Genomic DNA, 26,816 nt, shown 5'->3' with positions numbered 1-26,816 from the left:
TCCTCTATACCATGTTTCTTGTAGGATGACAATGTCTGTATTTCCAATTTCTTTGATGAAGTCTAGGTTCCTGCGCATTAGGCCAAAGGTAGATAACCTTAGACCTTGTATATTCCAGGATGAGAAAGTGAAAGCTTTGTGTTCCATAGTGTCTAGTGTTGTTTTCAAGGGGTTTAGGCCCGGACCATTACAGTAGGTGTGAGCAGAGCATGTTGAGCATCTGATACATACCTCTTAGGTCATAGGATGGGGCTTGGGCGGGTGTATTCGTGGGGGTTGGGCCTGTTGCTCTGCTCAAGGCCTGGGCATATGTGTGGCTGTCATGTTGAGGTCTTTACTGTGGGGGGGTGGGGGGGGGGCATAGGTCTGATCTGGGGGGGCCTATATACTGTAGGGTGTGACCAGGTTTTGTTTGGAAGGGTCTCAGCTGGTTGGGTTGTGGCTGGTGATGCTGTGGTCTGGGTGTAGGTCCTCTTGGCGTGGGTTTTCTCGGTGCAGGTCCTTTGGGAGGGGGTCTTGCAGGTCTGGGATGGTGTCTTGATGTCCTGGGCGGGGTGTCCGTTGCTCTGTTGCTCCTGTTTGAGGTTCTGGGGCTGCGGTTGAGGGTGACATCCTTCAGGGTCCTGGCAAAAGTTGGGATTGCTGCCTTGTAGAGGTGGACCTGTCTCTCTTTCCTTTACAAAGTATTTCAGGATGAGTGGGGGCTTGGGGGAGGCAGTATGTTCTGCTAGAGAGGGCGGGTTAAATGAACATCTGTAATGTGGATCTGGATTGTGCATTGTACTCTTATTGTGGTTGTGCTAAGGTTTGGTGCTATGGTTTTAGGAGGGGGCTCACGGGGGGGGGGGGGGTAAATAAGGTGTTTTTAAGTTCATGAGGATGGCTCATTAAAGAAAACAATTCTAAGTCTCTTTCCTTCCTCTCTCAATTCAATTCAAGGTGCTTTATTGGCATGGGAAACATGTTTACATTGGCAAAGCAAGTTAAAAAAATGTACAGTAAACATTACACTTATAAAGACATTTCAAATGTCATGATGTCTATATATTGTCTCTCTCCTCACTCACTCACTTACTCACTCTGTGTGTCTGAGCATGACCCAGTCTCTCAACCCATCTCTATGTTATACACTATCAGGACATTGTGTCTGAACATAACAAGCCAGTGTTTCTAAACATAACTCCCTCTCCCCTAGGTGCTGTTGTTCCATGACCAGACCTACGGGATACACTATGAGTACACAGTGTCTCTGAACGTAACTGAACGTGATGATGTCAGTGAGGAGCAGAGAGCACCAGAGCACCTCTACCTTTGGACACACAGCTCCTGGCAAGACTGCAACGTACAGTGTGGAGGAGGTATGACTCACACACACTGACACACATCCCAAGGAGAGTCTTTGCAGGGTTTCTGATAGCTGTTGACCTTGGGTTCATGCATAGTGACTTTCAGTCTCCCCCTTCCAGTCCCCCCAACCCCCTCCAGTACACCCCTCCCCCTTCAGTTCCCCCCTCCCCCTTCAGTCCCCCCAAGTCCCCCCTCCCCCCCACCCCCCACCCCACCCCTCCAGTTCCCCCATCCCCTCCAGTTCCCCCCATCCCCCTCCAGTCCCCCCTTCCTCCCCCACCCCCCACCCCATCCCCTCCAGTTCCCCCCATCCCCCTCCAGTCCCCCCCTCCTCCCCCCTCCTCCCCCACCCCCCACCCCACCCTCTCCAGTTCCCCCCATCCCCTCCAGTTCCCCCATCCCCCTCCAATTCCCCCATACCCCCTTCAGTTACCCTCCACCCTTTCAGGTCCCCCCCACCACCTTTCAGTACCCCACACCCCTCTTCAGTTACCCCCTTCAGTTCCCCCAGCCCCCTTCAGTAACCCACACCCCCTTCAGTACCCCACACCCCTCTTCAGTTACCCCCTTCAGTTCCCCCAGTCCCCTTCAGTAACCCCCACCCCCTTCAGTACCCCACACCCCTCTTCAGTTACCCCCTTCAGTTCCCCCAGCCCCCTTCAGTAACCCCCACCCCCTTCAGTAACCCCCACCCCCTTCAGTACCCCACACCCCTCTTCAGTTACCCCCTTCAGTTCCCCCAGTCCCCTTCAGTAACCCCCAGCCCCCTTGAGTAACCCCCACCCCCTTCAGTACCCCACACCCCTCTTCAGTTACCCCCTTCAGTTCCCCCAGCCCCCTTCAGTAACCCCCACCCCCTTCAGTACCCCACACCCCTCTTCAGTTACCCCTTCAGTTCCCCCAGCCCCCTTCAGTAACCCCCACCCCCTTCAGTACCCCACACCCCTCTTCAGTTACCCCCTTCAGTTCCCCCAGCCCCCTTCAGTAACCCCCACACCCCTTCAGTTCCCCCACCCCCCTTCAGTTCCCCACCCCCTTCAGTTCCCTTCCACCGCTGCTGCTGCTATCCAGTGGGGTTACATGTTAGATATGGGTCTCTAATCTTGACTGTGGAGCGTCACGTCTGTGCTCCATGCTGATGCACTAATCTGGGGCTGGTTGCCCAGCGCAGAGGGTCCGCCAGGACCAGGGCTCCACAACAAACATCAAACACAGCCCGGCTGGATGGCTGCCTGCCGCAACGAGGGATGGGTAGAGGGCAGATGGGCTGTTGCTCTCACACACTCACATGAGCAAACACACATATATACTGTTGAGGCTAGTGAGGTTGGGTTAGTGGGTTACACCTGGTTGGTGATGCTGGAGCCATTCGGCTGGGACTGAGGTAGTGGGATGGGGCTTGCAGGCTGGACTTAGAGGCTGTGTCGGAGGGTTAGTTGGATTGATTGTTGGGACTAAGTTAGTGGGATGGGGCTTGCAGGCTGGACATAGAGGCTGTGTCGGAGGGTTAGTTGGATTGATTGTTGGGACTAAGTTAGTGGGATGGTGCTTGCAGGCTGGACTTAGAGGCTGTGTTGGAGGGTTAGTTGGATAGATTGTTGGGCCTGAGGTAGTGGGATGGTGCTTGGAGGCTGGGGTTAGAGGCTGTGTCGGAGGGTTAGTTGGATTGATTGTTGGGACTGAGGTAGAGAGGGTTGGGGCTTGGAGGCTGGGGTTAGAGGCTGTGTCGGAGGGTTAGTTGGATTGATTGTTGGGACTGAGGTAGAGAGTGATGGTGCTTGGAGGCTGGGGTTAGAGGCTGTGTCGGAGGGTTAGTTGGATTGATTGTTGGGACTGAGGTAGAGAGGGTTGGGGCTTGGAGGCTGGGGTTAGAGGCTGTGTCGGAGGGTTAGTTGGATTGATTGTTGGGACTGAGGTAGAGAGGGATGGGGCTTGGAGGCTGGGGTTAGAGGCTGTGTCGGAGGGTTAGTTGGACAGACTGTTGGGACTGAGGTAGTGGGTTGGGTCTTGGAGACGTGTTAGAGGCTATGTCAGAGGGTTAGTTGGACAGGCCTTTGGGGCTTGGGGGAGACAAATAGGCCCAGTGTTGGTCAACTTCTAACCTCTGAACTAGAGCACACCAGACAGGTAGAGCTGGCTCCCACTGTGGGACTCTCAACTGGGTTCCCACGAACATACACGCAAACAAAGGCACTCAAACACGTGCATGTACACGTGCACTCTCATGCAGGCACACACACAGTGGACAGCACACTGCACACATACAGTACGTATCTCTAGTTTTGCCTATTCAATTCTCAGTTCATTGCTGAGACTGCAAATATCTAGAGCTGATTCTGGTGATTTTAAAAAAAACTTTGAGGAAAAAGCATTATTTTTATTAACTCAGTGCAACAGTATTTTACCATCATCTAGCAGTAGATGTGAAGTGGATGGATAGGTGGCTAGTTAATGTTGTTTTAACCCTTCAGAGTAGATTACCCTTCACTATAAATTCAACTGATGTTGCATCTCAACCAGTGGAAAAAAAGACTGCAAAAATAAGTTACAATTATCAGTAGGTTGTACTTGAATTTGCTTTTGCACTCATCTCAATACTATTACATCAATTACATTATTTTTTAAAGGTTGATTACTTTGTAAAACTATTTAGTTATGAACTATAGTAAATCCATCCAATTATGAAGTGAAGTAACTCTCGAAGCAAGTCTGGTCATAATTAGAGTGAAAACAGCACCATGACACTAGCGGTTTTATCGCTAGCCAGTGATTGATTAGCTATAATGCATTGTTCAATCTGAATCATTGGTAACATATGTCATTTAGCTGTGATAGGAGTTTCAACCTTGGCTGATGAGAGGGTGTGTGCTGGTTTAGGTTAACCACTTTCGTTTGTTTGTGGTTAGCTTATTGTATCCAGCTAGTGGTTAGCTTATTGTATCCAGCTAGTGGTTAGCTTATTGTAGCCAGCTGGCGGTTAGTTTGTTGTAGCCAGCTAACAGTTAGGTTGTTGTAGCCAGCTTGCTGTTAAATTATTTTAGCCAGCTAGTGGTGAGTTTGTTGTAGCCAGCTAGCAGTTAGTTTGTTATAGCCAGCTGACGGTTAGTTTTTGTAGCCAGCTAGCGGTTAGTTTGTTGTAGCCAGTGTAACAGTGTAGGTTCCGTCCCTCTCTTCGCCCCAACCTGGGCTCGAACCAGGGACCCTTGCACACATCAACAACTGACACCCACGAAGCATCGTTACCCATCGCGCCACAAAAGCCGCGGCCCTTGCAACGCAAGGGGAAACCCTACTTCAAGTCTCAGAGCGAGTGACGTCACTGATTGAAACGCTATTAGCGCGCACCACCGCTAACTAACTAGCCATTTCACATCGGTTACACTAGCTAGCGGTTAGTTTTTGTAGCCAGCTAGCGGTTAGTTTTTGTAGCCAGCTAGCGGTTAGTTTTTGTAGCCAGCTAACGGTTCGTTTTTGTAGCCAGCTAGCGGTTAGTTTTTGTAGCCAGCTAGCAGTTAGTTTTTGTAGCCAACTAGCGTTTAGTCTTTGTAGCCAGCTAGCGGTTAGTTGGTTGTAGAGAGCTTGCGGTTAGTTTATTGTAGCCAGCTAGTGGTGAGTATGTTGTAGCCAGCTAGTGGTGAGCTAGTGGTTAGCTTATTGTAGCCAGCTGGCGGTTAGTTTGTTGTAGCCAGCTAACAGTTAGGTTGTTGTAGCCAGCTTGCTGTTAAATTATTTTAGCCAGCTAGTGGTGAGTTTGTTGTAGCCAGCTAGCAGTTAGTTTGTTATAGCCAGCTAACGGTTAGTTTGTTGTAGCCAGCTAGCGGTTCGTTTTTGTAGCCAGCTAACGGTTCGTTTTTGTAGCCAGCTAGCAGTTAGTTTTTGTAGCCAGCTAGTGGTTAGTTTTTGTAGCCAGCTAGCGGTTAGTTTTTGTAGCCAGCTAGCGGTTCGTTTTTGTAGCCAGCTAACGGTTCGTTTTTGTAGCCAGCTAGCAGTTAGTTTTTGTAGCCAGCTAGTGGTTAGTTTTTGTAGCCAGCTAGCGGTTAGTTTTTGTAGCCAGCTAGCAGTTAGTTTTTGTAGCCAACTAGCGGTTAGTTTTTGTAGCCAGCTAGCGGTTAGTTTTTGTAGCCAGCTAACGGTTAGTTTTTGTAGCCAGCTAGCAGTTAGTTTTTGTAGCCAGCTAACGGTTAGTTTGTTGTAGCCAGCTAACGGTTAGTTTGTTGTAGCCAGCTAACGGTTTGTTGGTTGTAGAGAGCTTGCGGTTAGTTGGTTGTAGAGAGCTCGCGGTTAGTTTATTGTAGCCAGCTAGTGGTGAGTTTGTTGTAGCGAGCTAGTGGTGAGTTTGTTGTAGCCAGCTAGTGGTGAGTTTGTTGTAGCCAGCTAGTGGTTAATTTGTTGTAGGCAGCCAGCTGTCTGATGACTTAAAGGGTTTTACCAAATTTGATCAGTGTTAATTCCTGAAAGTCGCTGGGGTCCTTACTGTAGGTCACTTTGGATAAAAGCGCCTGCGAAATGGCATATATCAGGGGTCTGCAACAGGCATGCAAGTGTTTTTTCCCAAGTATTGCCACTAATAAAAGACATACAGTATGTGATGGTGTCTCAATGTAATCAAGGTATGAAATTAATATTATTTTTAAATACAACCTCCTTTTGAGCTTAGTTGTGGTCAGTTTGCAGTGTACAAATGACTAGAATTATGTTACGCCCCCCCTACAAATCGCTTAGACAAAACCATCCCGTGGCTGAATCTAGTTGCCTACATTTCATTTACATTTCAGCCATTTAGCAGACACTCTTATCCAGAGCAACTTACAGTAGTGAGTGCAGACATTTTTGTACTGGTCCCACGTGGGAATCAAACCCCCAACACTGCCATTGCAAACACCATGCACTACCAACTGAGCCACTGGGGACCCTATACCCCTGCAAACACCATGCACTACCAACTGAGCCACCTGGGACCCTATACCCCTGCAAACGCCATGCACTACCAACTGAGCCACTGGGGACCCTATACCCCTGCAAACGCCATGCACTACCAACTGAGCCACCTGGGACCATATACCCCTGCAAACACCATGCACTACCAACTGAGCCACCTGGGACCATATACCCCTGCAAACACCATGCACTACCAACTGAGCCACCTGGGACCCTATACCCCTGCAAACACCATGCACTACCAACTGAGCCACCTGGGACCCTATACCCCTGTAAACACCATGCACTACCAACTGAGCCACCTGGGACCCTATACCCCTGCAAACACCATGCACTACCAACTGAGCCACCTGGGACCCTATACCCCTGCAAACACCATGCACTACCAACTGAGCCACCTGGGACCCTATACCCCTGCAAACACCATGCACTACCAACTGAGCCACTGGGAACCCTATACCCCTGCAAACACCATGCACTACCAACTGAGCCACCTGGGACCCTATACCCCTGCAAACGCCATGCACTACCAACTGAGCCACTGGGGACCCTATACCCCTGAAAACACTATGCACTACCAACTGAGCCACCTGGGACCCTATACCCCTGCAAACACCATGCACTACCAACTGAGCCACTGGGAACCCTATACCCCTGCAAACACCATGCACTACCAACTGAGCCACCTGGGACCCTATACCCCTGCAAACGCCATGCACTACCAACTGAGCCACTGGGGACCCTATACCCCTGCAAACACCATGCACTACCAACTGAGCCACTGGGACCCTATACCCCTGCAAACACCATGCACTACCAACTGAGCCACCTGGGACCCTATACCCCTGCAAACGCCATGCACTACCAACTGAGCCACTGGGACCCTATACCCCTGCAAACACCATGCACTACCAACTGAGCCACTGGGACCCTATACCCCTGCAAATGCCATGCACTACCAACTGAGCCACCTAGGACCCTATACCCCTGCAAACGCCATGCACTACCAACTGAGCCACTGGGGGCACTGTACCCCTGGCAAATATTATGTGCGTAAACCTATTTAGCATAGAGTTCTACTTGACATTTTGTTGCCCACTTTTGGAGAGATTCAAATATGAGGAAAACCTGAAGTCCTCATAGGAAAGTCCACGTCTCACTGTGTGTATGGAACAAATCTCTGTTTCCTTGGTAACCAGAATTCATTATTACTCTTCCAGTATCTTTCGGCTTTTAGAGTAAATATTATGAGTCGTTTTCCCTCCAAATGAATTCTGCCGACACACTGTTGCTCTGAGAAGAACATTAAGGGATGGGGTGGGGGTTGGCATAACCGTCAGGGAGCCTGTACACAGTGTTCATAAAACATTTCCCAGCACAGGATTTTGGGACGATGTAGGAACATGAAACCTGTGACATATATATTGTAGTGGGAAGCCAGATTTAGTCATTTCTGAGCCATATAGTAGAAACCCATGAGCACATAACGCAATATAACACAAACACTCTAGTCCTTGTATACTGTAGTGCACTTAACACAATATAACACAAACACTCTAGTCCTTGTATACTGTAGTGCACTTAACACAATATAACACAAACACACTAGTCCTTGTATACTGTAGTGCACTTAACACAATATAACACAAACACACTAGTCCTTATATACTGTAGTGCACTTAACACAATATAACACAAACACACTAGTCCTTATATACTGTAGTGCACTTAACACAATATAACACAAACACACTAGTCCTTATATACTGTAGTGCACTTAACACAATATAACACAAACACACTAGTCCTTATATACTGTAGTGCACTTAACACAATATAACACAAACACACTAGTCCTTATATACTGTAGTGCACTTAACACAATATAACACAAACACACTAGTCCTTATATACTGTAGTGCACTTAACACAATATAACACAAACACACTAGTCCTTATATACTGTAGTGCACTTAACACAATATAACACAAACACACTAGTCCTTATATACTGTAGTGCACTTAACACAATATAACACAAACACACTAGTCCTTATATACTGCACAACGTCTGACCAGAGGGAGGGAGAAAGGATGGATTTTCATAAAGTTGGAACAAAGCCCAGATCTCGAGCCCTGCGCACACGCACGCATGCACGTATACACACACACACACACACACACACACACACACACACACACACACACACACACACACACACACACACACACACACACACACACACACACACACACACACACACACACACACACACACACACACACACACACACACAGAGTAGTCGGGGCCTTACCCAGCAAGTGGTGGTTTGGATAGGGGCCAGCTCAGCTCCAAATATAGGACTTCAGTCTTCTGATTTAGTGTTAATTAACTGAGTTTTATTGTGTAATTACCTTCGCATTAGACCAGGCTATGATGTAGTTCACTGGAGGGTTATGCCGGTTGAGACAGAGGCTTGAACTCCATGTGTTTTGTGTGTGTAAAGCTGTTTGAAGGTTTTTTGAGACAGCGTCTCTCTCTTTCTCTCTGTCTCTCTCTGTCACTCTCTCTCTCTGTCTCACTCTCTCTCTTTCTCTCTCTCTCTCTGTCTCTGTCTCTCTCTCTCTCTGTCTCTCTCTCTTTTTGTCACTCTCTTTCGCTGTAATTTGTTTGTGTTTGTATACCTCAGATTATAACTGTGTGTGTGTTTCCAGGTGAGAGGAGGACAGTGGTGTCCTGTATGAGGCTGGTCAATAAGAGCATGACTCTGGTGAATGACAGCCTCTGCCAACCAGAGAACAGGCCATTATCCCAAGTACGACGCTGCAACTCACACCCCTGTCAGTACAGGTGAGACACACTTCAAACACAAGCACATGCACACACACACACACACACACACACACACACACACACACACACACACACACACACACACACACACACACACACACACACACACACACACACACACACACACACACACACACACACACACACACACAGGTACACACACAGGTACACACACACACTGTAACAGGAATAGTTGAATGAGAAACAGGATGATGAAAATATTGCATCATCCTGTTTCTGAGATATTATTAAAAAAAACAGCTCCATTGAATTCAATTGGCTATAGAAGGAGGATCCAGAATACATGTGCAGTCGAGTGCCTGTCAGCATGCAGTGCCTGTCAGCATGCAGTGCCTGTCAGCATGCATGCACAGTGTGATTGTTTCATGTCCTACTCAGGCAGAGTTTTACATTAGAGGAACGTGCAGCAAGGAATGTTTCTGAGCTGTACTGCTGATGCATTTAAACCAGACCACTGATCTCTCTGTTCAAAGAAACTGGGCTGTATCTCAAATGGCACCCTATTCCCTATATAGAGCACTACTTCCATAGGGCACTGGTCAAATTAGTGCACTATATAGGGAATAGGGTGCGAGATGTACGTGGTTTAAGGTGCCTTATTACCTTATCCACATAAAAGGCAGAGTGCCGTCTGGCCTATTGAACCGGCCTCACACTGACTCCCACTAATGTACTTGTATATCACTCAAACTTCAAGGTAGAGACTTCTGTTGTCGCTTTGAACTAGCTCACCTGATTCACCGAAACATGGGCTTGATAAGTAGTTGACAAGTTGAATCAGGTGTGCTAGCTCAGGAATGGTTCAAATACATGGAACGACTAGAGTTCCCCAGGAGAGACATTCCACTTCTTCCCGCTTCAGCTCACACCGAGACAAGCAACTGGGACCTCTGCCTCACAGATTCATGTCTGCCCTCCTGAAATGTTTTTAGTCAGTTGTGCCACCAAAAAGCTAGCTATTAGTCAACGTGAGTGGGCACATTTCAGGCTGAGGAGTGAGGCTACAAATCCCCTTATGTTACACTCACTGAACTGTGGTTTCACTCTGTCTAGATTTTAGCCTCTAGAATCTAGATTCTAAAGATTCTAGAATTCTAGCCCATCTATATTCTAGCTGGTAATTTGAGCACGGGGTTCCGTATTTCTGTTCATTTAACTTTATTTTCATTGAAAAAGATTCCTTTCAAATTATTCTTGAGTGTATTCTGTCAATACTGTGCTAACTTTATACGACAGCCCCCATAGACATTGTATATATTTTTGGGCAACAGAAAAAGGACCTGCCCCAAATGGCCCCCTATTCCCTATAGTGTACTACATGTGACCCAGGCCCGGTCAAAAGTAGTGCACTATACTGTATCGGGAGTAGGGTGCCATTTGGGATGTAGACAAAGACTCCCTGTATTTGGACCCAGCCCAGTTATACGTTTCTAAGACATACATTGATGTGGATATAATTTGCAGTCTCTTAGCCCCTTTCCCCTTTGCATCCATTCAGTGGCTCAGTCAGCTGCATCTCTACCATATAGGCAGGACTTGTTAGGTACAGCCAAATATTGAATGGAAGTGGACAGTATCAGGACGTTGCGGTAAAGAAAGGAAGAGGAGGAGGGATAAAAGACATGGACATGGAAGCAGAACACACACGCACGCATGCACATACACATACACAGAAAGACGGACAGAGAGACAGACGGACAGAGAGCGAGACAGACAGAGAGAGAGACAGACGGACAGAGAGACAGACAGATGGACAGACAGACTGGGACCTCTCCATCTACTCCTTTAGTTTATTACTACATCACCTGGAAAATAGAGGCCCAGTTTTCCACAGGCCTCAGGTGTTTGGCTGTAACTCTTTACGACCTCATTTCACCAGGCCTGGTGCTGTAAACCCCAAACTCTGTCACATCTACAGGGTAATGTTCATCAGGCACCAATTGGAAGAAGATGCTCTGAAACTGGGGAGGGACTACCTGGACTTGGTCCAATAAGAAAGGTTCTTGCTACGACGTGCCCTACTGATCACGACCCAGTGGATTAGTCAACACTACTTCATTGGCGACATCGTAGCATACAAAAGACACTTGGTGGTTTTTAATACTAGGAGGATAGTGTGTTGGCACTCTTTTTTGTTTTGAATGAGAATTTAAGAGTATTTCAATTGCTCAGTTTGTCTGTGTTTTGTGTTGCATAGCGAACCACTCTTGTTTAACACAGAGAACACTTAAAGGTCCAATGCAGCCATTTTTATCTCAACAGCAATCGTTTACGGGTAACAATTAAGTACCTTACTGTGATTGTTTTCAATTAAAATGGCAAAAATTGCTTCTTAGCACAGAGCAATTACTCAAGCAAGAATTTTGTAGGACTGTAGGACTGAGTGGGGAGTGGGAAACTGAGAACTAGCTGTTATCGGAAGAGAGGTTTGGAACTCTTTTTCTTCTTATTAATTAACTAATTTACTGCCTGGTGATGTCACCAGGCAGGCCAAAACTCCATCCCACCAGAAGAGGCTGAAATTTCAGACTGTATTTTCAAACAGCTCTTACACTAAAAGGGCATTACTGTCACGTTGTGCACAACTGGTTGAATGTAAGTCAGGTGCAGGAGAGCAGAGATGGGTGATAACAGGCGCCAAAGTACACAAACGGTACAATAAACAAAACACACGGGTCAAACACATACCCGGCGCAAACCAGCCTGATGCGAACCACACGTAACAAACAAACAATTCCACACACAGACATGGGGGGAACAGAGGGTAATATAGATTTAGTCAGATGAGGGAATGTGAACCAGGTGTGCGGAAAACCAAGACAAAACAAATGGAAAATGAAAGGTGGAGCGGCGATGGCTAGAAGACCGGTGACGTCGACCGCCGAACGCCGCCCGAACAAGGAGAGGGACTGACTTCGGCGGAAGTCATGACAATTATCATCATTTTCACAACCTCACAGTGTGGAAATGTATATAAAACATAGGGAAATCACGTTTTTGACTGCACTAGGCCATTAAATGTTTACTGCCATGTTGATTAAAAGAGATGGTGCTTATTTCTACACTTTCATTTTTACATATCTGCCAACATTAACCTGTTGATAATTTTACTTTAATCAATTTAATCAGAAAATACTTTAATGGACTAGGAAAGGGTTTTCACATTGCCAAAGCAAATATTTAGAAACATATTAAAAAACATACACATGATAACACACACACACACTCTACACACACATACACATGGATTTTGTATTGTAGATACACTACCGGTCAAAAGTTTTAGAACACCTACTCATTCAAGGGTTTTTCTTTATTTTTACTATTTTCTACATTGTAGAATAATAGTGAAGACATCAAAACTATGAAATAACACATATGGAATCATGTAGTAACCAAAAAAGTGTTAAACAAATTCAAATATATTTTATATTTGAGATTCTTCAAGTAGGCACCCTTTGCTTTGATGACAACTTTGCACACTCTTGACATTCTCTCAACCAGCTTCACCTGGAATGCTTTTCCAACTGTCTTGAAGGAGTTCCCACATATGCTGAGCACTTGTTGGCTGCTTTTCCTTCACTCTGCGGTCCGAATCATCCCAAACCATCTCAATTTGGTTGAGGTCGAGAGATTATTGTCACGTCCTGACCATAGTAAGAGGTTATTTTCTATGGTAGAGTAGGTCAGGGCGTGACAGGGGGTGTTTTTTGTTTTTCTATGTTCTGTATTTCTATGTTTAAGTTCTAGTTTTTCAATTTCTATGTTTTTTTTGTGGGTTGATCTCCAATTGGAGGCAGCTGGTCCTCGTTGTCTCTAATTGGAGATCATATTTAAGTAGAGGTTTTTCTTCCTGGGTTTTGTGGGTTATTATATTTTGAGTACTGTTTGTTTCTCTCTGTGTCACGGTTTGTTGTTTTGTCATATTCTGTTATTTGTGTATTGCAAAGTTTCACGGATTTAATAAAATGTGGAACTACAACCACGCTGCAATTTGGTCCGCTCTTTTCGACTGCTGTGACAATTGTGGTAAAATAGCCCTTACACAGCCTGGAGGTGTGTTGGATCATTGTCCTGTTGAAAAACAAATGATAGTCCCATTAAGCCCAAACCAGATGGGATGGAGTATCGCTGCAGAATGCTGTGGTAGCCATGCTGGTTACGTGTGCCTTGAATTATAAATAAATCACAGACAGTGTCACCAGCAAAGCACCCCACACCATAACACCTCCTCCTCCATGCTTTACGGTGGGAAATACACATGCGGAGATCATCTGCTCACCCTCACCGCGTCTCACAAAGACACAGCGGTTGGAACCAAAAATCTCAAATTTGGACTCCAGACCAAAGGACAGATTTCCACCAGTCCAATGTCCATTGCTCGTGTTTCTTGGCCCAAGCAAGTCACTTCTTTTTATTGGTATCCTTTAGTGGTGGTTTCTTTGCAGAAATTCGACCCTGAAGGCCTGATTCACACAGTCCTCTGAACAGTTGATGTTGAGATGTGTCTGTTACTTGAACTCTGTGAAGCATTTATTTGGGTTGCAATTTCTGAGGCTGGTAACTCTAATGAATGTATTATCTGCAGCAGAGGTAACTCTGGGTCTTCCATTCCTGTGGCGGACCTCATGAGAGCCAGTTTCATCATAGCTCTTGATGGTTTTTGCGACTGCACTTGAAGAAACATTCAAAGTCTTTGACATATCCGTATTGACTGACCTTCATCTCTTAAAGTAAAGATGGACTGTCCTTTCGCTTTGCTTATTTGAGCTGTTCTTGCCATAATATGGACTTTGTTTTTTACCAAAGAAGGCTATTTACATTTTACATTTACATCATTTAGCAGATGCTCTTATCCAGTGACTTACAAATTGATCTTCTGTATACCCCCCCTTGTCACAACACAACTGATTGGCTCAAACGCATTAAAAAGAAAATAAATTCCACAAATTAACTTTTAAGAAGGCACACCTGTTAATTGAAATGCATTCCATGTGACTACATCATGAAGCTGGTTGAGAGAATGCCAAGAGTGTGCAAAGCTGTCATCAAGGCAAAATGTGGCTATTTGAAGAATCTCAAATATAAAATATATTGAGATTTGTTTAACACTTTTTTGGTTACTACTGTACATGATTTCATAGTTTTGATGTCTTCACTATTATACTATAATGTAGAAAATAGTAAAAAAAAAAAAAAAAAAGAAAGAAAAACCCTAGTAGGTGTTCTAAAACTTTTGACTGGTAGGGTATGTGGTAGTAGAGTAGTGGCCTGAGGGAACACACTTAATGTGTTGTGAAAAGTGTTATGAAATGTAATGTCATATAACTACTTTAATGTTGCTCGACCCCAGGAAGAGGAGCTGCTGCCTTGGCAAGTACTAATGGGGATCCATAATAAACCCCAGGAAGAGTAGCTGCTGCCTTGGCAAGTACTAATGGGGATCCATAATAAAACCCAGGAAGAGTAGCTGGTGCCTTGGCAAGAACTAATGGGGATCCATAATAAACCCCAGGAAGAGTAGCTGCTGCCTTGGCAGGAACTAATGGGGATCCTTAATAAATAAAAATGCAAATCATCTCTATCTCTCACTTTCCCTCTCTCTCCCTCTTTCTCTTTCTCCCCCTCCCTCTCTCTCTCCTCTCCCCCTCTCCACATCTATCTCTCTCTCCAGGTGGGTGACAGGGGAGTGGGGCCAGTGCTCGGTGACGTGTGGGAAGGGTCTCCAGCTGCGTGAGGTGGGCTGTGTGTACCAGCTGCAGAACGGATCCCTTATCCACACACGGGACTTGTACTGCCAGGGGGGCAAACCCCCCGCCCTGCAGGGCTGCGAGGGACGCCACTGCCTCATTGCCTGGGAGGCCTCTGAGTGGTCCAAGGTCTGTTGTGGTGGGGGTGGGGTGTGTGCTTGTCTATGAGACTATTCGTGGATGCGTGTTTGAGTGTTTCCGCACGTCTGTGTGTGTCCACGTGTCTATGCGAGTGCCCATGTGAGTGAGACACAGAGAGAGAGAAATAGTAAACCACTTTCCTCAAAGTTTGATGCAGAATCATGTAGGAGCAGCGCTGCAGTAGTACTGCATAATATAGACATCTGTCACCCCCCCCCCCCCTCTCTCTCTCTCTCTCTCTCGCTCTCTCTCTCTTCCCTTGCTCCACTGAAGAGGAGGTGGAGTGGGTTGGAGAGGGGAGCTAATGAACCACCACAGGAGGCTTCTATAATGAGTAACACTCTGCCCTCTCTCTCTCGCTCCCTCTCACACTCTCTCTATCCTCATATTTCTATTCACTTCATTTTCCTCCCTCTCTTTTTCCTGACATCACCCTAACCTCCCTCTCCCTCTTCATCTCCCTCTCCTCCTCCACCTCACACTCCTCCTCTGACCTCATCTTACCTCCACTCTTTTTCTTCTCCTTTTCCATCCCCTCTCTTCCCTCTCTACTGTAATTATTTTCCACCTCTTCCTCCCTCTTTCATGTTCCCATTTCTCTCCTCTATATGTCCCTTCCCTTTGTCCCTCTCCCTCAACTCCAATTTTTCCCTCTCTCCCTTTCCCTCTTGTCTCCATCTCCCTCTTCCTCTCCCTCCCTCTCTCCCTCATCTCCATCTCCCTCCCTCTCTCCCCCTTTTTCTTCCCTCCCTCCACTCTCTTCTTCCCTCCCTCCCTCCCTCCCCTGGTCTCCCTCTCCCTTCTCCCTCCCTCCTCTCCCCAGTGTTCTTCAGACTGTGGCAGTGGGGTCCGTCGGAGGATAGTGAGGTGCACCAACCCCCAGGGGAGCTGTGACCCCCTCTCTCAGCCTGCTGACCAGGAGCCCTGTGAGGACCGCTCCAAATGTTACGAGTGGAAGACTGGGGACTGGTCCAAGGTATGGGCCATACACACACATAAATGACACACACACACAGACACATACTCTCTCTTTTTAATCAAATATCTATTTACAGAGATCTCCCATGTGGAGAGGACTCTCACCCCAGATGCCCCCTTCCAATTGATTAATCCCTCCCTGTGACACAGCGGTGTAGGTGATGCCAACATGGTGCCAATGCTGTGCCTGTCCTGATGTGGGCATCTTGACAGATAGCCTGACTGCACCTGCATCACTGTCTGCCTGCATTCTAAATGGCACACTCACACACACTCACACACACACACACACACACACACACACACACACACACACACACACACACACACACACACACACACACACACACACACACACACACACACACACACACACACACACACACACACAAACTCACACTCTCTCTCTGCTGGAGAAATGGACTAAGGCACCTTGGCCCTCACACCTTCCCAGCCACCAGTCTCTCTTCCCATCTGTCTAACTAGGGCAGGGCAATAGAAACAGGCTCAAGTCCATTTCAATTCCTGTGGGTGAGAATGGACATGGGGAGTGTAGTTTAATTCCTGAAATGTAATTGACCTCCTTGTCCGCTGTGGCTGGCTGTGAGGGGAGAGGTCTCAACCTTTATTCCTGTACTCGTACTACACACAGACACATGAAGGAACACACACACACAGTAAAGTCCTCAGACCGGGATGGTACATACAAGCAAACCTCCTTATTAACACTTTGAACTACAGTAGGCGCCAGTCGGCTACTCTGGATCTGCGTCCCAAATGGCACTACTTTTGACATTTGCCACTTGGGATTCATCCTCCGAGCTGAACTATACTCTCGTCTGCTGGGCTCTGCAGTGGGCAAAAACCCACCATTTACAAAACATGTTCACTAATCATTCTGTTTGTTTACTTGTCTCTTTAGAGATCATTTCAAAACTGAGAGTTCAGGATGAATGAAAGCTCTGAGTAATGCAAAGTGTTTCCTCTCACGGATGAGTCCCAAATGGCACCCTATTCTCTACATAGTGCACTACTTTTGACTACAGTCCTATGGGCCCTGATCATACAGTGGGGGAAAAAAGTATTTGATCCCCTGCTGATTTTGTACGTTTGCCCACTTACAAAGAAAGGATCAGTCTATAATTTTAATAGTAGGTTTATTTGAACAGTGAGAGACAGAATAACAACAACAAAATCCAGAAAAATGCATGTCAAAAATGTTATAAAATGATTTGCATTTTAATGAGGGAAATAAGTATTTGACCCCTCTGCAAAACATGACTTAGTACTTGGTGGTAAAACCCTTGTTGGCAATCACAGAGGTCAGACTTTTCTTGTAGTTGGCCGCCAGGTTTGCACACATCTCAGGAGGGATTTTGTCCCACTCTTCTTTGCAGATCTTCTCCAAGTCATTAAGGTTTCGAGGCTGACGTTTGGCAACTTGAACCTTCAGCTCCCTCCACAGATTTTCTATGGGATTAAGGTCTGGAGACTGGCTAGGCCACTGCAGGACCTTAATGTGCTTCTTCTTGAGCCACTCCTTTGTTGCCTTGGCCGTGTGTTTTGGGTCATTGTCATGCTGGAATACCCATCCACGACCCATTTTCAATGCCCTGGCTGAGGGAGGGAGGTTCTCACCCAAGATTTGACGGTACATGGCCCCGTCCATCGTCCCTTTGATGCGGTGAAGTTGTCCTGTCTCCTTAGCAGAAAAACACCCCCAAAGCATAATGTTTCCACCTCCATGTTTGATGGTGGAGATGGTGTTCTTGGGGTCATAAGCAGAATTCCTCCTCCTCCAAACACGGCGAGTTGAGTTGATGTCAAAGAGCTCCATTTTGGTCTCATCTGACCACAACACTTTCACCAGTTGTCCTCTGAGTCATTCAGATGTTCATTGGCAAACTTCAGACAGGCATGTATATGTATTCTTGAGCAGGGGGACCTTGCGGGCGCTGCAGGATTTCAGTCCTTCACGGCGTAGTGTGTTACCAATTGTTTTCTTGGTGACTATGGTCCCAGCTGCCTTGAGATCATTGACAAGATACTCCCGTGTAGTTCTGGGCTGATTCCTCACCGTTCTCATGATCATTGCAACTCCACGAGGTGAGATCTTGCATGGAGCCCCAGGCCGAGGGAGATTGACAGTTCTTTTGTGTTTCTTCCATTTGCGAATTATCGCACCAAATGTTGTCACCTTCTCACCAAGCTGCTTGACGATGGTCTTGTAGCCCATTCCAGCCTTGTGTAGGTCTACAATCTTGTCCCTAACATCCTTGGAGAGCTCTTTGGTCTTGGCCATGGTGGAGAGTTTGGAATCTGATTGATTGATTGATTGCTTCTGTGGACAGGTGTCTTTTTTACAGGTAACAAGCTGCGGTTAGGAGCACTCCCTTTAAGAGTGTGCTCCTAATCTCAGCTCGTTACCTGTATAAAAGACACCTGGGAGCCAGAAATATTTCTGATTTAGAGGGGGTCAAATACTTATTTCCCTCATTAAAATGCAAATCAATTTATAACATTTTTGACATGCGTTTTTCTGGATATTTTTGTTGTTATTCTGTCTCTCACTGTTCAAATAAACCTACCATTAAAATTATAGACTGATCCTTTCTTTGTCAGTGGGCAAACGTACAAAATCAGCAGAGGATCAAATACTTTTTTCCCCCACTGTAGGTTGTGCACTATATAGGGAAAAGGATACCATTTGGGACGTATCCTGTGTGATTGTAACCTCAACTAACTCATTCAGCTGTTCTGTTCTGTAATGTACTGCCAGGAATTAAAACACCCATATCTTAGTTAATAAATGTACAAATTGTCCAGATATCCTCCCCAAAGGGGAACTAAATAACTACTATATGGGCGGTTACAATACTCCACACAGAATAACATGCTATAACGCTTTACTAATCAAATAGAGACAGGAGCAACACAGTAGAATACTAATGGAGACAGCGTTATACAGGAAGTATACGAACAAACAAGGACAGCATATACGCTATATATGTTCCAACAAATTACAGATTATAAACTGGGGGGTTTGAGCCCTGAAGGCTGATTGGCTGACAGCCATGGTATATCAGACCATATACCACGGGTATGACAAAACATGTATTTTTACTGCTCTAAATACGTTGGGAACCAGTTTATAATAGCAATAAGGCACCTCTGGGATATGTGGTATATGGCTGGGATATGTGGTATATGGCTGGGGTATGTGGTATAACAGCCGTTAGTCGTGGTATATTGGCCATAAATCACACCCCCTTATGCCTTATTGTTTCATTATAAAAAGGCCTTAAAAGACATGTTGACTGTTCAAAGACTGTAGAATGATTTTACTTTACTGCTAGAACTCCTTTGTGAATTTACATGAATATGAATGAATATGAATACGACATTTTCCCATTAGCAAAATTAAATTTAAGAGGTACATTTTTATTTATTTATCCTTGTTATTGTTAAGGAAACCGAGCAGTACATTCTCCCATAATAAACAAAAGTCATCAAGAATATTGTCAATTTTAAATCTACAAATATCTCTTTCATGTAGACAATGCCAAAATAAATGCCAAACAGTTTCTGGATGCTCATCACAACAAGTACAGTTCATGTTAATGTCTTTTTTCAGTTTCTTTAGGTAATGATTCACAGGGTAATACTTATGGATCATTCTGAAAGAGACTTCTTTGAACTTGTTAACAAGCAGATAAGCAGCTATTTGTGTGGTAATAACCAAACATTTTTCCAACAGATATTATTAACAAATGTATTCCAGTAAGTTATAAGTAAGGAATATATATATAACATTTCCTTTGAAATAAAGCACGTATTGTTCTGAGGGAGCAAGGAGAAACACATTTTTCCTCCTGGAGAGTCAACTGGACTAAGCAACGATATCTCAAATCAAATCAATAAAGAAGGTGAGGTGAGGTGAGGTCTGGTTACACCTCTAAACAGCATGACAGTTCCAGATGGAATAGCATCAAAGACTATGTAAACTCTTTAGGTGTAACAGGGATATGTAAAGAGCTCAAAAAAATCTTCAGAACTGAGTAACATCCCTTCTGCATTAAAAAGTGACTCACCAGGAGGATATGATTATCAACCCAGTTCTAAAAACAAAGACTTGTTTCTATACAAAATGTTCGTATTGTTCCAAATGAAATACCTATGAGGGGAAAAATTACTGTCACGGATCCCTCCGGAACTATCATTACGCACACCTGGCCCCTATTCCCAGTGATTAGTACTTGTATAAGTGTGCCTTTGGTTCACCATTGTCTTGTCGATTATTGTTACTAGGTCCGTTGGTGGTGTGAGTACCTGTGCTGTGTGTTTTGGCTCTCATGCCGTTGTGGATTGAGCAGGTGATTATGGGTCTCGTCCCGTGTGTTAATCATTGTGCGTGTGTGTTATTTATTTGAGGTACTCCTCGCTCTTTTGTTTGGGGTTCAACCCTGTGTTTTGTTACGTGTTTGTTTGGTCTTCGTCCCCGTGCCTTTACACGGCACGCCGTAATTTGGGCTTAATAAAAAAAATATTACGCATTCCTGCGCCTGTCTCCCGACCCTTCATACCAGCGTGACAGTGATGTTTATATTTTAATACCACACTAAGGACATGTGTCTATGAAAGCAGATCATTTTGAATCTTATCAATGTTATAGTTACAAAGCAAAATAAAATTGAAGCCAGCAAAACAGGAGATATAATGAGGGATGAAATTCCAAATTGAAGTTGGATTCTTTAAGAAATGTTTGGCCCAATTTACCTTCAAAGTATTATTCAAAGTAGGGAAATCATTAAAAAGAAAATTCTAGCACCATATTCATATGCGTCCATGACAACAGATTTCCTAATATAATGTGTATAATTTTTCCAGATGAAGTTGAAAAACATCTGGTCAACAGCTTTACCTATTGTGTTGTCAAGATGTAGAGACTAAGCTTCTGGAGATACCCTCAGCTTTGGAAAGCAATACTCAACCTTTCAAGGAGGAATCCCTCTGCAACAATTGGTTCAACCTCTTTTTGTTTTTTTCAATAATGGAATTTAAGTTTAATGAGCATCTTTCCTATTGATTCTTAGATATGGTAATCCCAAGGTATGTTACTCTTTCCTTGACTGGAATATTTCAGATAGAGGGTACCACACAGCCTTTAATTAAACAATAAGGCCCGAGGAGGTGTGGTACATGACCAATATATAACACAGCTGTCAGCCAATCAGCATTCAGGGATTGAACCACACAGTCTTTATTAATTAAGCAATAAGGCACGAGGGGGTGTGGTTTATGGCCAATATACCATGGCTAAGGGCTGTTCTTATGCATGATGCAACGTTGAGTGCCTGGATTCAGCCCTTAGCCGTGGAATATTGGCCATATATCACAAACCCCGAAATGCCTTATTGCTATTATAAACTGGTTACCAACGTAACTAGAGCAGTAAGAATAAGTGTTTTGTCATACTGTCATACTAGTATACTGTCTGATATACCATGGCTGTTAGCCAATCAGCATTAGATCGGCTGCGTTAGATCGGTGTAATGTCTACCTGGAGCTCTGTGTGGGGGCTGCGTTAGATCGGTGTAATGTCTACCTGGAGCTCTGTGAGGGCGCTGCGTTAGATCGGTGTAATGTCTACCTGGAGCTCTGTGAGGGGGCTGCGTTAGATCGGTGTAATGTCTACCTGGAGCTCTGTGAGGGGGCTGCGTTAGATCGGTGTAATGTCTACCTGGAGCTCTGTGTGGGGGCTGCGTTAGATCGGTGTAATGTCTACCTGGAGCTCTGTGAGGGGGCTGCGTTAGATCGGTGTAATGTCTACCTGGAGCTCTGTGAGGGGGCTGCGTTAGATCGGTGTAATGTCTACCTGGAGCTCTGTCTGGGGGCTGCGTTAGATCGGTGTAATGTCTACCTGGAGCTCTGTGAGGGGGCTGCGTTAGATCGGTGTAATGTCTACCTGGAGCTCTGTGAGGGGGCTGCGTTAGATCGGTGTAATGTCTACCTGGAGCTCTGTGAGGGGGCTGCGTTAGATCGGTGTAATGTCTACCTGGAGCTCTGTGTGGGGGCTGCGTTAGATCGGTGTAATGTCTACCTGGAGCTCTGTGTGGGGGCTGCGTTAGATCGGTGTAATGTCTACCTGGAGCTCTGTGAGGGGGCTGCGTTAGATCGGTGTAATGTCTACCTGGAGCTCTGTGTGGGGGCTGCGTTAGATCGGTGTAATGTCTACCTGGAGCTCTGTGAGGGGGCTGCGTTAGATCGGGGTAATGTCTACCTGGAGCTCTGTGAGGGGGCTGCGTTAGATCGGTGTAATGTCTACCTGGAGCTCTGTGAGGGGGCGGCGTTAGATCGGTGTAATGTCTACCTGGAGCTCTGTGTGGGGGCTGCGTTAGATCGGTGTAATGTCTACCTGGAGCTCTGTGAGGGGGCTGCGTTAGATCGGTGTAATGTCTACCTGGAGCTCTGTGTGGGGGCTGCGTTAGATCGGTGTAATGTCTACCTGGAGCTCTGTGAGGGGGCTGCGTTAGATCGGTGTAATGTCTACCTGGAGCTCTGTGTGGGGGCTGCGTTAGATCGGTGTAATGTCTACCTGGAGCTCTGTGAGGGGGCGGCGTTAGATCGGTGTAATGTCTACCTGGAGCTCTGTGAGGGGGCTGCGTTAGATCGGTGTAATGTCTACCTGGAGCTCTGTGAGGGGGCTGCGTTAGATCGGTGTAATGTCTACCTGGAGCTCTGTGAGGGGGCTGCGTTAGATCGGTGTAATGTCTACCTGGAGCTCTGTGTGGGGGCTGCGTTAGATCGGTGTAATGTCTACCCGGAGCTCTGTGAGGGGGCTGCGTTAGATCGGTGTAATGTCTACCCGGAGCTCTGTGAGGGGGCTGCGTTAGATCGGTGTAATGTCTACCCGGAGCTCTGTGAGGGGGCTGCGTTAGATCGGTGTAATGTCTACCTGGAGCTCTGTGAGGGGGCTGCGTTAGATCGGTGTAATGTCTACCTGGAGCTCTGTGTGGGGGCTGCGTTAGATCGGTGTAATGTCTACCTGGAGCTCTGTGAGGGGGCTGCGTTAGATCGGTGTAATGTCTACCTGGAGCTCTGTGTGGGGGCTGCGTTAGATCGGTGTAATGTCTACCTGGAGCTCTGTGAGGGGGCTGCGTTAGATCGGTGTAATGTCTACCTGGAGCTCTGTGTGGGGGCTGCGTTAGATCGGTGTAATGTCTACCTGGAGCTCTGTGAGGGGGCTGCGTTAGATCGGTGTAATGTCTACCTGGAGCTCTGTGAGGGGGCTGCGTTAGATCGGTGTAATGTCCACCTGGAGCTCTGTGAGGGGGCGGCGTTAGATCGGTGTAATGTCTACCTGGAGCTCTGTGAGGGGGCTGCGTTAGATCGGTGTAATGTCTACCTGGAGCTCTGTGAGGGGGCGGCGTTAGATCGGTGTAATGTCTACCTGGAGCTCTGTGAGGGGGCTGCGTTAGATCGGTGTAATGTCTCCCTGGAGCTCTGTGAGGGGGCTGCGTTAGATCGGTGTAATGTCTACCTGGAGCTCTGTGAGGGGGCTGCGTTAGATCGGTGTAATGTCTACCTGGAGCTCTGTGTGGGGGCTGCGTTAGATCGGTGTAATGTCTACCTGGAGCTCTGTGAGGGGGCTGCGTTAAATCGGTGTAATGTCTACCTGGAGCTCTGTGAGGGGGCTGCGTTAGATCGGTGTAATGTCTACCTGGAGCTCTGTGAGGGGGCTGCGTTAGATCGGTGTAATATCTACCTGGAGCTCTGTGAGGGGGCTGCGTTAGATCGGTGTAAAGTCTTCCTGGAGCTCTGTGAGGGGGCTGCGTTAGATCGGTGTAATGTCTACCTGGAGCTCTGTGAGGGGGCTGCGTTAGATCGGTGTAATGTCTACCTGGAGCTCTGTGTGGGGGCTGCGTTAGATCGGTGTAATGTCTACCTGGAGCTCTGTGTGGGGGCTGCGTTAGATCGGTGTAATGTCTACCTGGAGCTCTGTGTGGGGGCTGCGTTAGATCGGTGTAATGTCTACCTGGAGCTCTGTGTGGGGGCTGCGTTAGATCGGTGTAATGTCTACCTGGAGCTCTGTGAGGGGGCTGCGTTAGATTGGTGTAATGTCTACCTGGAGCTCTGTGAGGGGGCTGCGTTAGATCGGTGTAATGTCTACCTGGAGCTCTGTGAGGGGGCTGCGTTAGATCGGTGTAATGTCTACCTGGAGCTCTGTGAGGGCGCTGCGTTAGCACATCTGGTTCAGTCATCATCAGACAAGCTGGAGAACATCTGAAGGTTTTGTGTGTGTTTGTGTGTGTGTGTGCTGTCTGTCTGTGTGTGTGCAGACGGTGTAGATGCCATAGCCCAGTTCTCATTAACAGTAATCTCCACTAATCCTTCATCAGAACATTCTAGAGGGGGTTTGTTAATCCAAACGGGCTATTACAGAGCTGCATTTTATTCCAAGAAGTTGCACTCTCCCCTTGTTTACACACACACACTGTTAGTAGTAAGAATCACTTCATTCAGGAGCACTACAGTAAGGCAGTTAACCCCCAACAACAACTGCTCCCTGGGCTCCGATGACATGGGAAACACTGCCATATACAGTGCATTACTTTTGACCAGGGCCCATGCAGCTCTGTTCAAAAGTAGTGCACTATAAAGAGAATAGAGTGCCATTTGAGACGCACCCTACCTCACCATTCCCACTGAGAAGGGACTTCAGTCCGGCATTTAGACATTCTGACAGAGCTGCTGCCGTAATTCCTTTAATCTTCCCAAGGTGTTCTTTTCCAGTTACACAACACTGTCTGTTCAAAATGGCACCCTATTCCCTATATAGTGCACTACTTTTGTTCAGGGCCCCATAGGGCTCTGTTCAAAAGTAGTGCACTACTGTCAGTAACAGGTTGCTATGTGGGACGGAGACACTGACTAGTGTTCCTCTACCTCCACATATTCTAACAGGCTTTTTAAAGGGCTTTTAAATGAAAGCCACCCGACACTGACCTTTCCCTGTTAACACACCTAGTAGAGGAGCCTGATTGGACTGTCAGGTGTTCTGTAATGGAGCTGGGAGAGAGCTGGGGATGGAGCTGGGAGAGAGCTGGGGATGGAGCTGGGAGAGAGCTGGGGATGGAGCTGGGAGAGAGCTGGGGATGGAGCTGGGAGAGAGCTGGGGATGGAGCTGGGAGAGAGCTGGGGATGGAGCTGGGAGAGAGCTGGGGATGGGGCTGGGAGAGAGCTGGGGGTGGAGCTGAGAGAGAGCTGGGGATGGGGCTGGGAGAGAGCTAGGGGTGGAGCTGGGAGAGAGCTGGGGATGGAGCTGGGAGAGAGCTGGGGATGGAGCTGGGAAAGAGCTGGGGATGTGGCTGGGAGAGAGCTGGGGATGTGGCTGGGAGAGAGCTGCGGATGGGGCTGGGAGAGAGCTGGGGATGGAGCTGGGAGAGAGCTGAGGATGGAGCTGGGAGAGAGCTGGGGATGGAGCTGGGGAAGATGGAGCTGGGAGAGAGCTGGGGATGGAGCTGGGGAAGATGGAGCTGGGAGAGAGCTGGGGATGGAGCTGGGGAAGATGGGACTGGGAGAGAGCTGGGGATGGAGCTGTGAGAGAGCTGGGGATGGAGCTGGGGAAGATGGGACTGGGAGAGAGCTGGGGTTGGAGCTGGGGAAGATGGGACTGGGAGAGAGCTGGGGATGGAGCTGGGGAAGATGGGACTGGGAGAGAGCTGGGGATGGAGCTGGGAGAGAGCTGGGGATGGAGCTGGGGAAGATGGGACTGGGAGAGAGCTGGGGATGGAGTTGGGGAAGATGGGTCTGGGAGAGAGCTGGGGATGGAGCTGGGGAAGATGGAGCTGGGAGAGAGCTGGGGATGGAGCTGGGAGAGAGCTGGGGATGGAGCTGGGGAAGATGGAGCTGGGAGAGAGCTGGGGATGGAGCTGGGAGAGAGCTGGGAGAGAGCTGGGGATGGAGCTGGGAGAGAGCTGGGGATGGGGCTGGGAGAGAGCTGGGGATGGAGCTGGGAAAGAGCTGGGGATGGAGCTGGGAGAGAGCTGGGGATGGAGCTGGGAGAGAGCTGGGGATGGGGCTGGGAGAGAGCTGGGGGTGGAGCTGAGAGAGAGCTGGGGATGGGGCTGGGAGAGAGCTAGGGGTGGAGCTGGGAGAGAGCTGGGGATGGAGCTGGGAGAGAGCTGGGGATGGAGCTGGGAAAGAGCTGGGGATGTGGCTGGGAGAGAGCTGGGGATGTGGCTGGGAGAGAGCTGCGGATGGGGCTGGGAGAGAGCTGGGGATGGAGCTGGGAGAGAGCTGAGGATGGAGCTGGGAGAGAGCTGGGGATGGAGCTGGGGAAGATGGAGCTGGGAGAGAGCTGGGGATGGAGCTGGGGAAGATGGAGCTGGGAGAGAGCTGGGGATGGAGCTGGGGAAGATGGGACTGGGAGAGAGCTGGGGATGGAGCTGGGGAAGATGGGACTGGGAGAGAGCTGGGGATGGAGCTGTGAGAGAGCTGGGGATGGAGCTGGGGAAGATGGGACTGGGAGAGAGCTGGGGTTGGAGCTGGGGAAGATGGGACTGGGAGAGAGCTGGGGATGGAGCTGGGGAAGATGGGACTGGGAGAGAGCTGGGGATGGAGCTGGGAGAGAGCTGGGGATGGAGCTGGGGAAGATGGGACTGGGAGAGAGCTGGGGATGGAGTTGGGGAAGATGGGTCTGGGAGAGAGCTGGGGATGGAGCTGGGAGAGAGCTGGGGAAGATGGGTCTGGGAGAGAGCTGGGGATGGAGCTGGGGAAGATGGGAC

General features: G+C 47.6%; 1 protein-coding gene across 1 annotated transcript in view; it reads left to right on the top strand.

Moving 5' to 3' along the window:
• The window catches only part of LOC145864265 (A disintegrin and metalloproteinase with thrombospondin motifs 17), a 67,182-nt gene that overhangs the window by 30,173 nt on the left and 10,193 nt on the right, over positions 1-26,816 (top strand). Inside the window, exons 4-7 of the mRNA XM_082969690.1 lie at positions 1,196-1,358; positions 9,001-9,136; positions 14,835-15,039; positions 15,875-16,027. Of these exons, the coding sequence (XP_082825816.1) occupies positions 1,196-1,358; positions 9,001-9,136; positions 14,835-15,039; positions 15,875-16,027 (657 nt within the window). The remainder of the gene's footprint in view (positions 1-1,195; positions 1,359-9,000; positions 9,137-14,834; positions 15,040-15,874; positions 16,028-26,816) is intronic.

The sequence above is a fragment of the Salmo salar genome, chromosome 26 (assembly GCF_965601325.2).
Source record: "Salmo salar chromosome 26, fSalSal1, whole genome shotgun sequence".
In the NCBI taxonomy this organism is placed as follows: Eukaryota; Metazoa; Chordata; class Actinopteri; order Salmoniformes; family Salmonidae; genus Salmo; species Salmo salar.
This window is presented reverse-complemented; position numbering and strand designations above follow the sequence as displayed.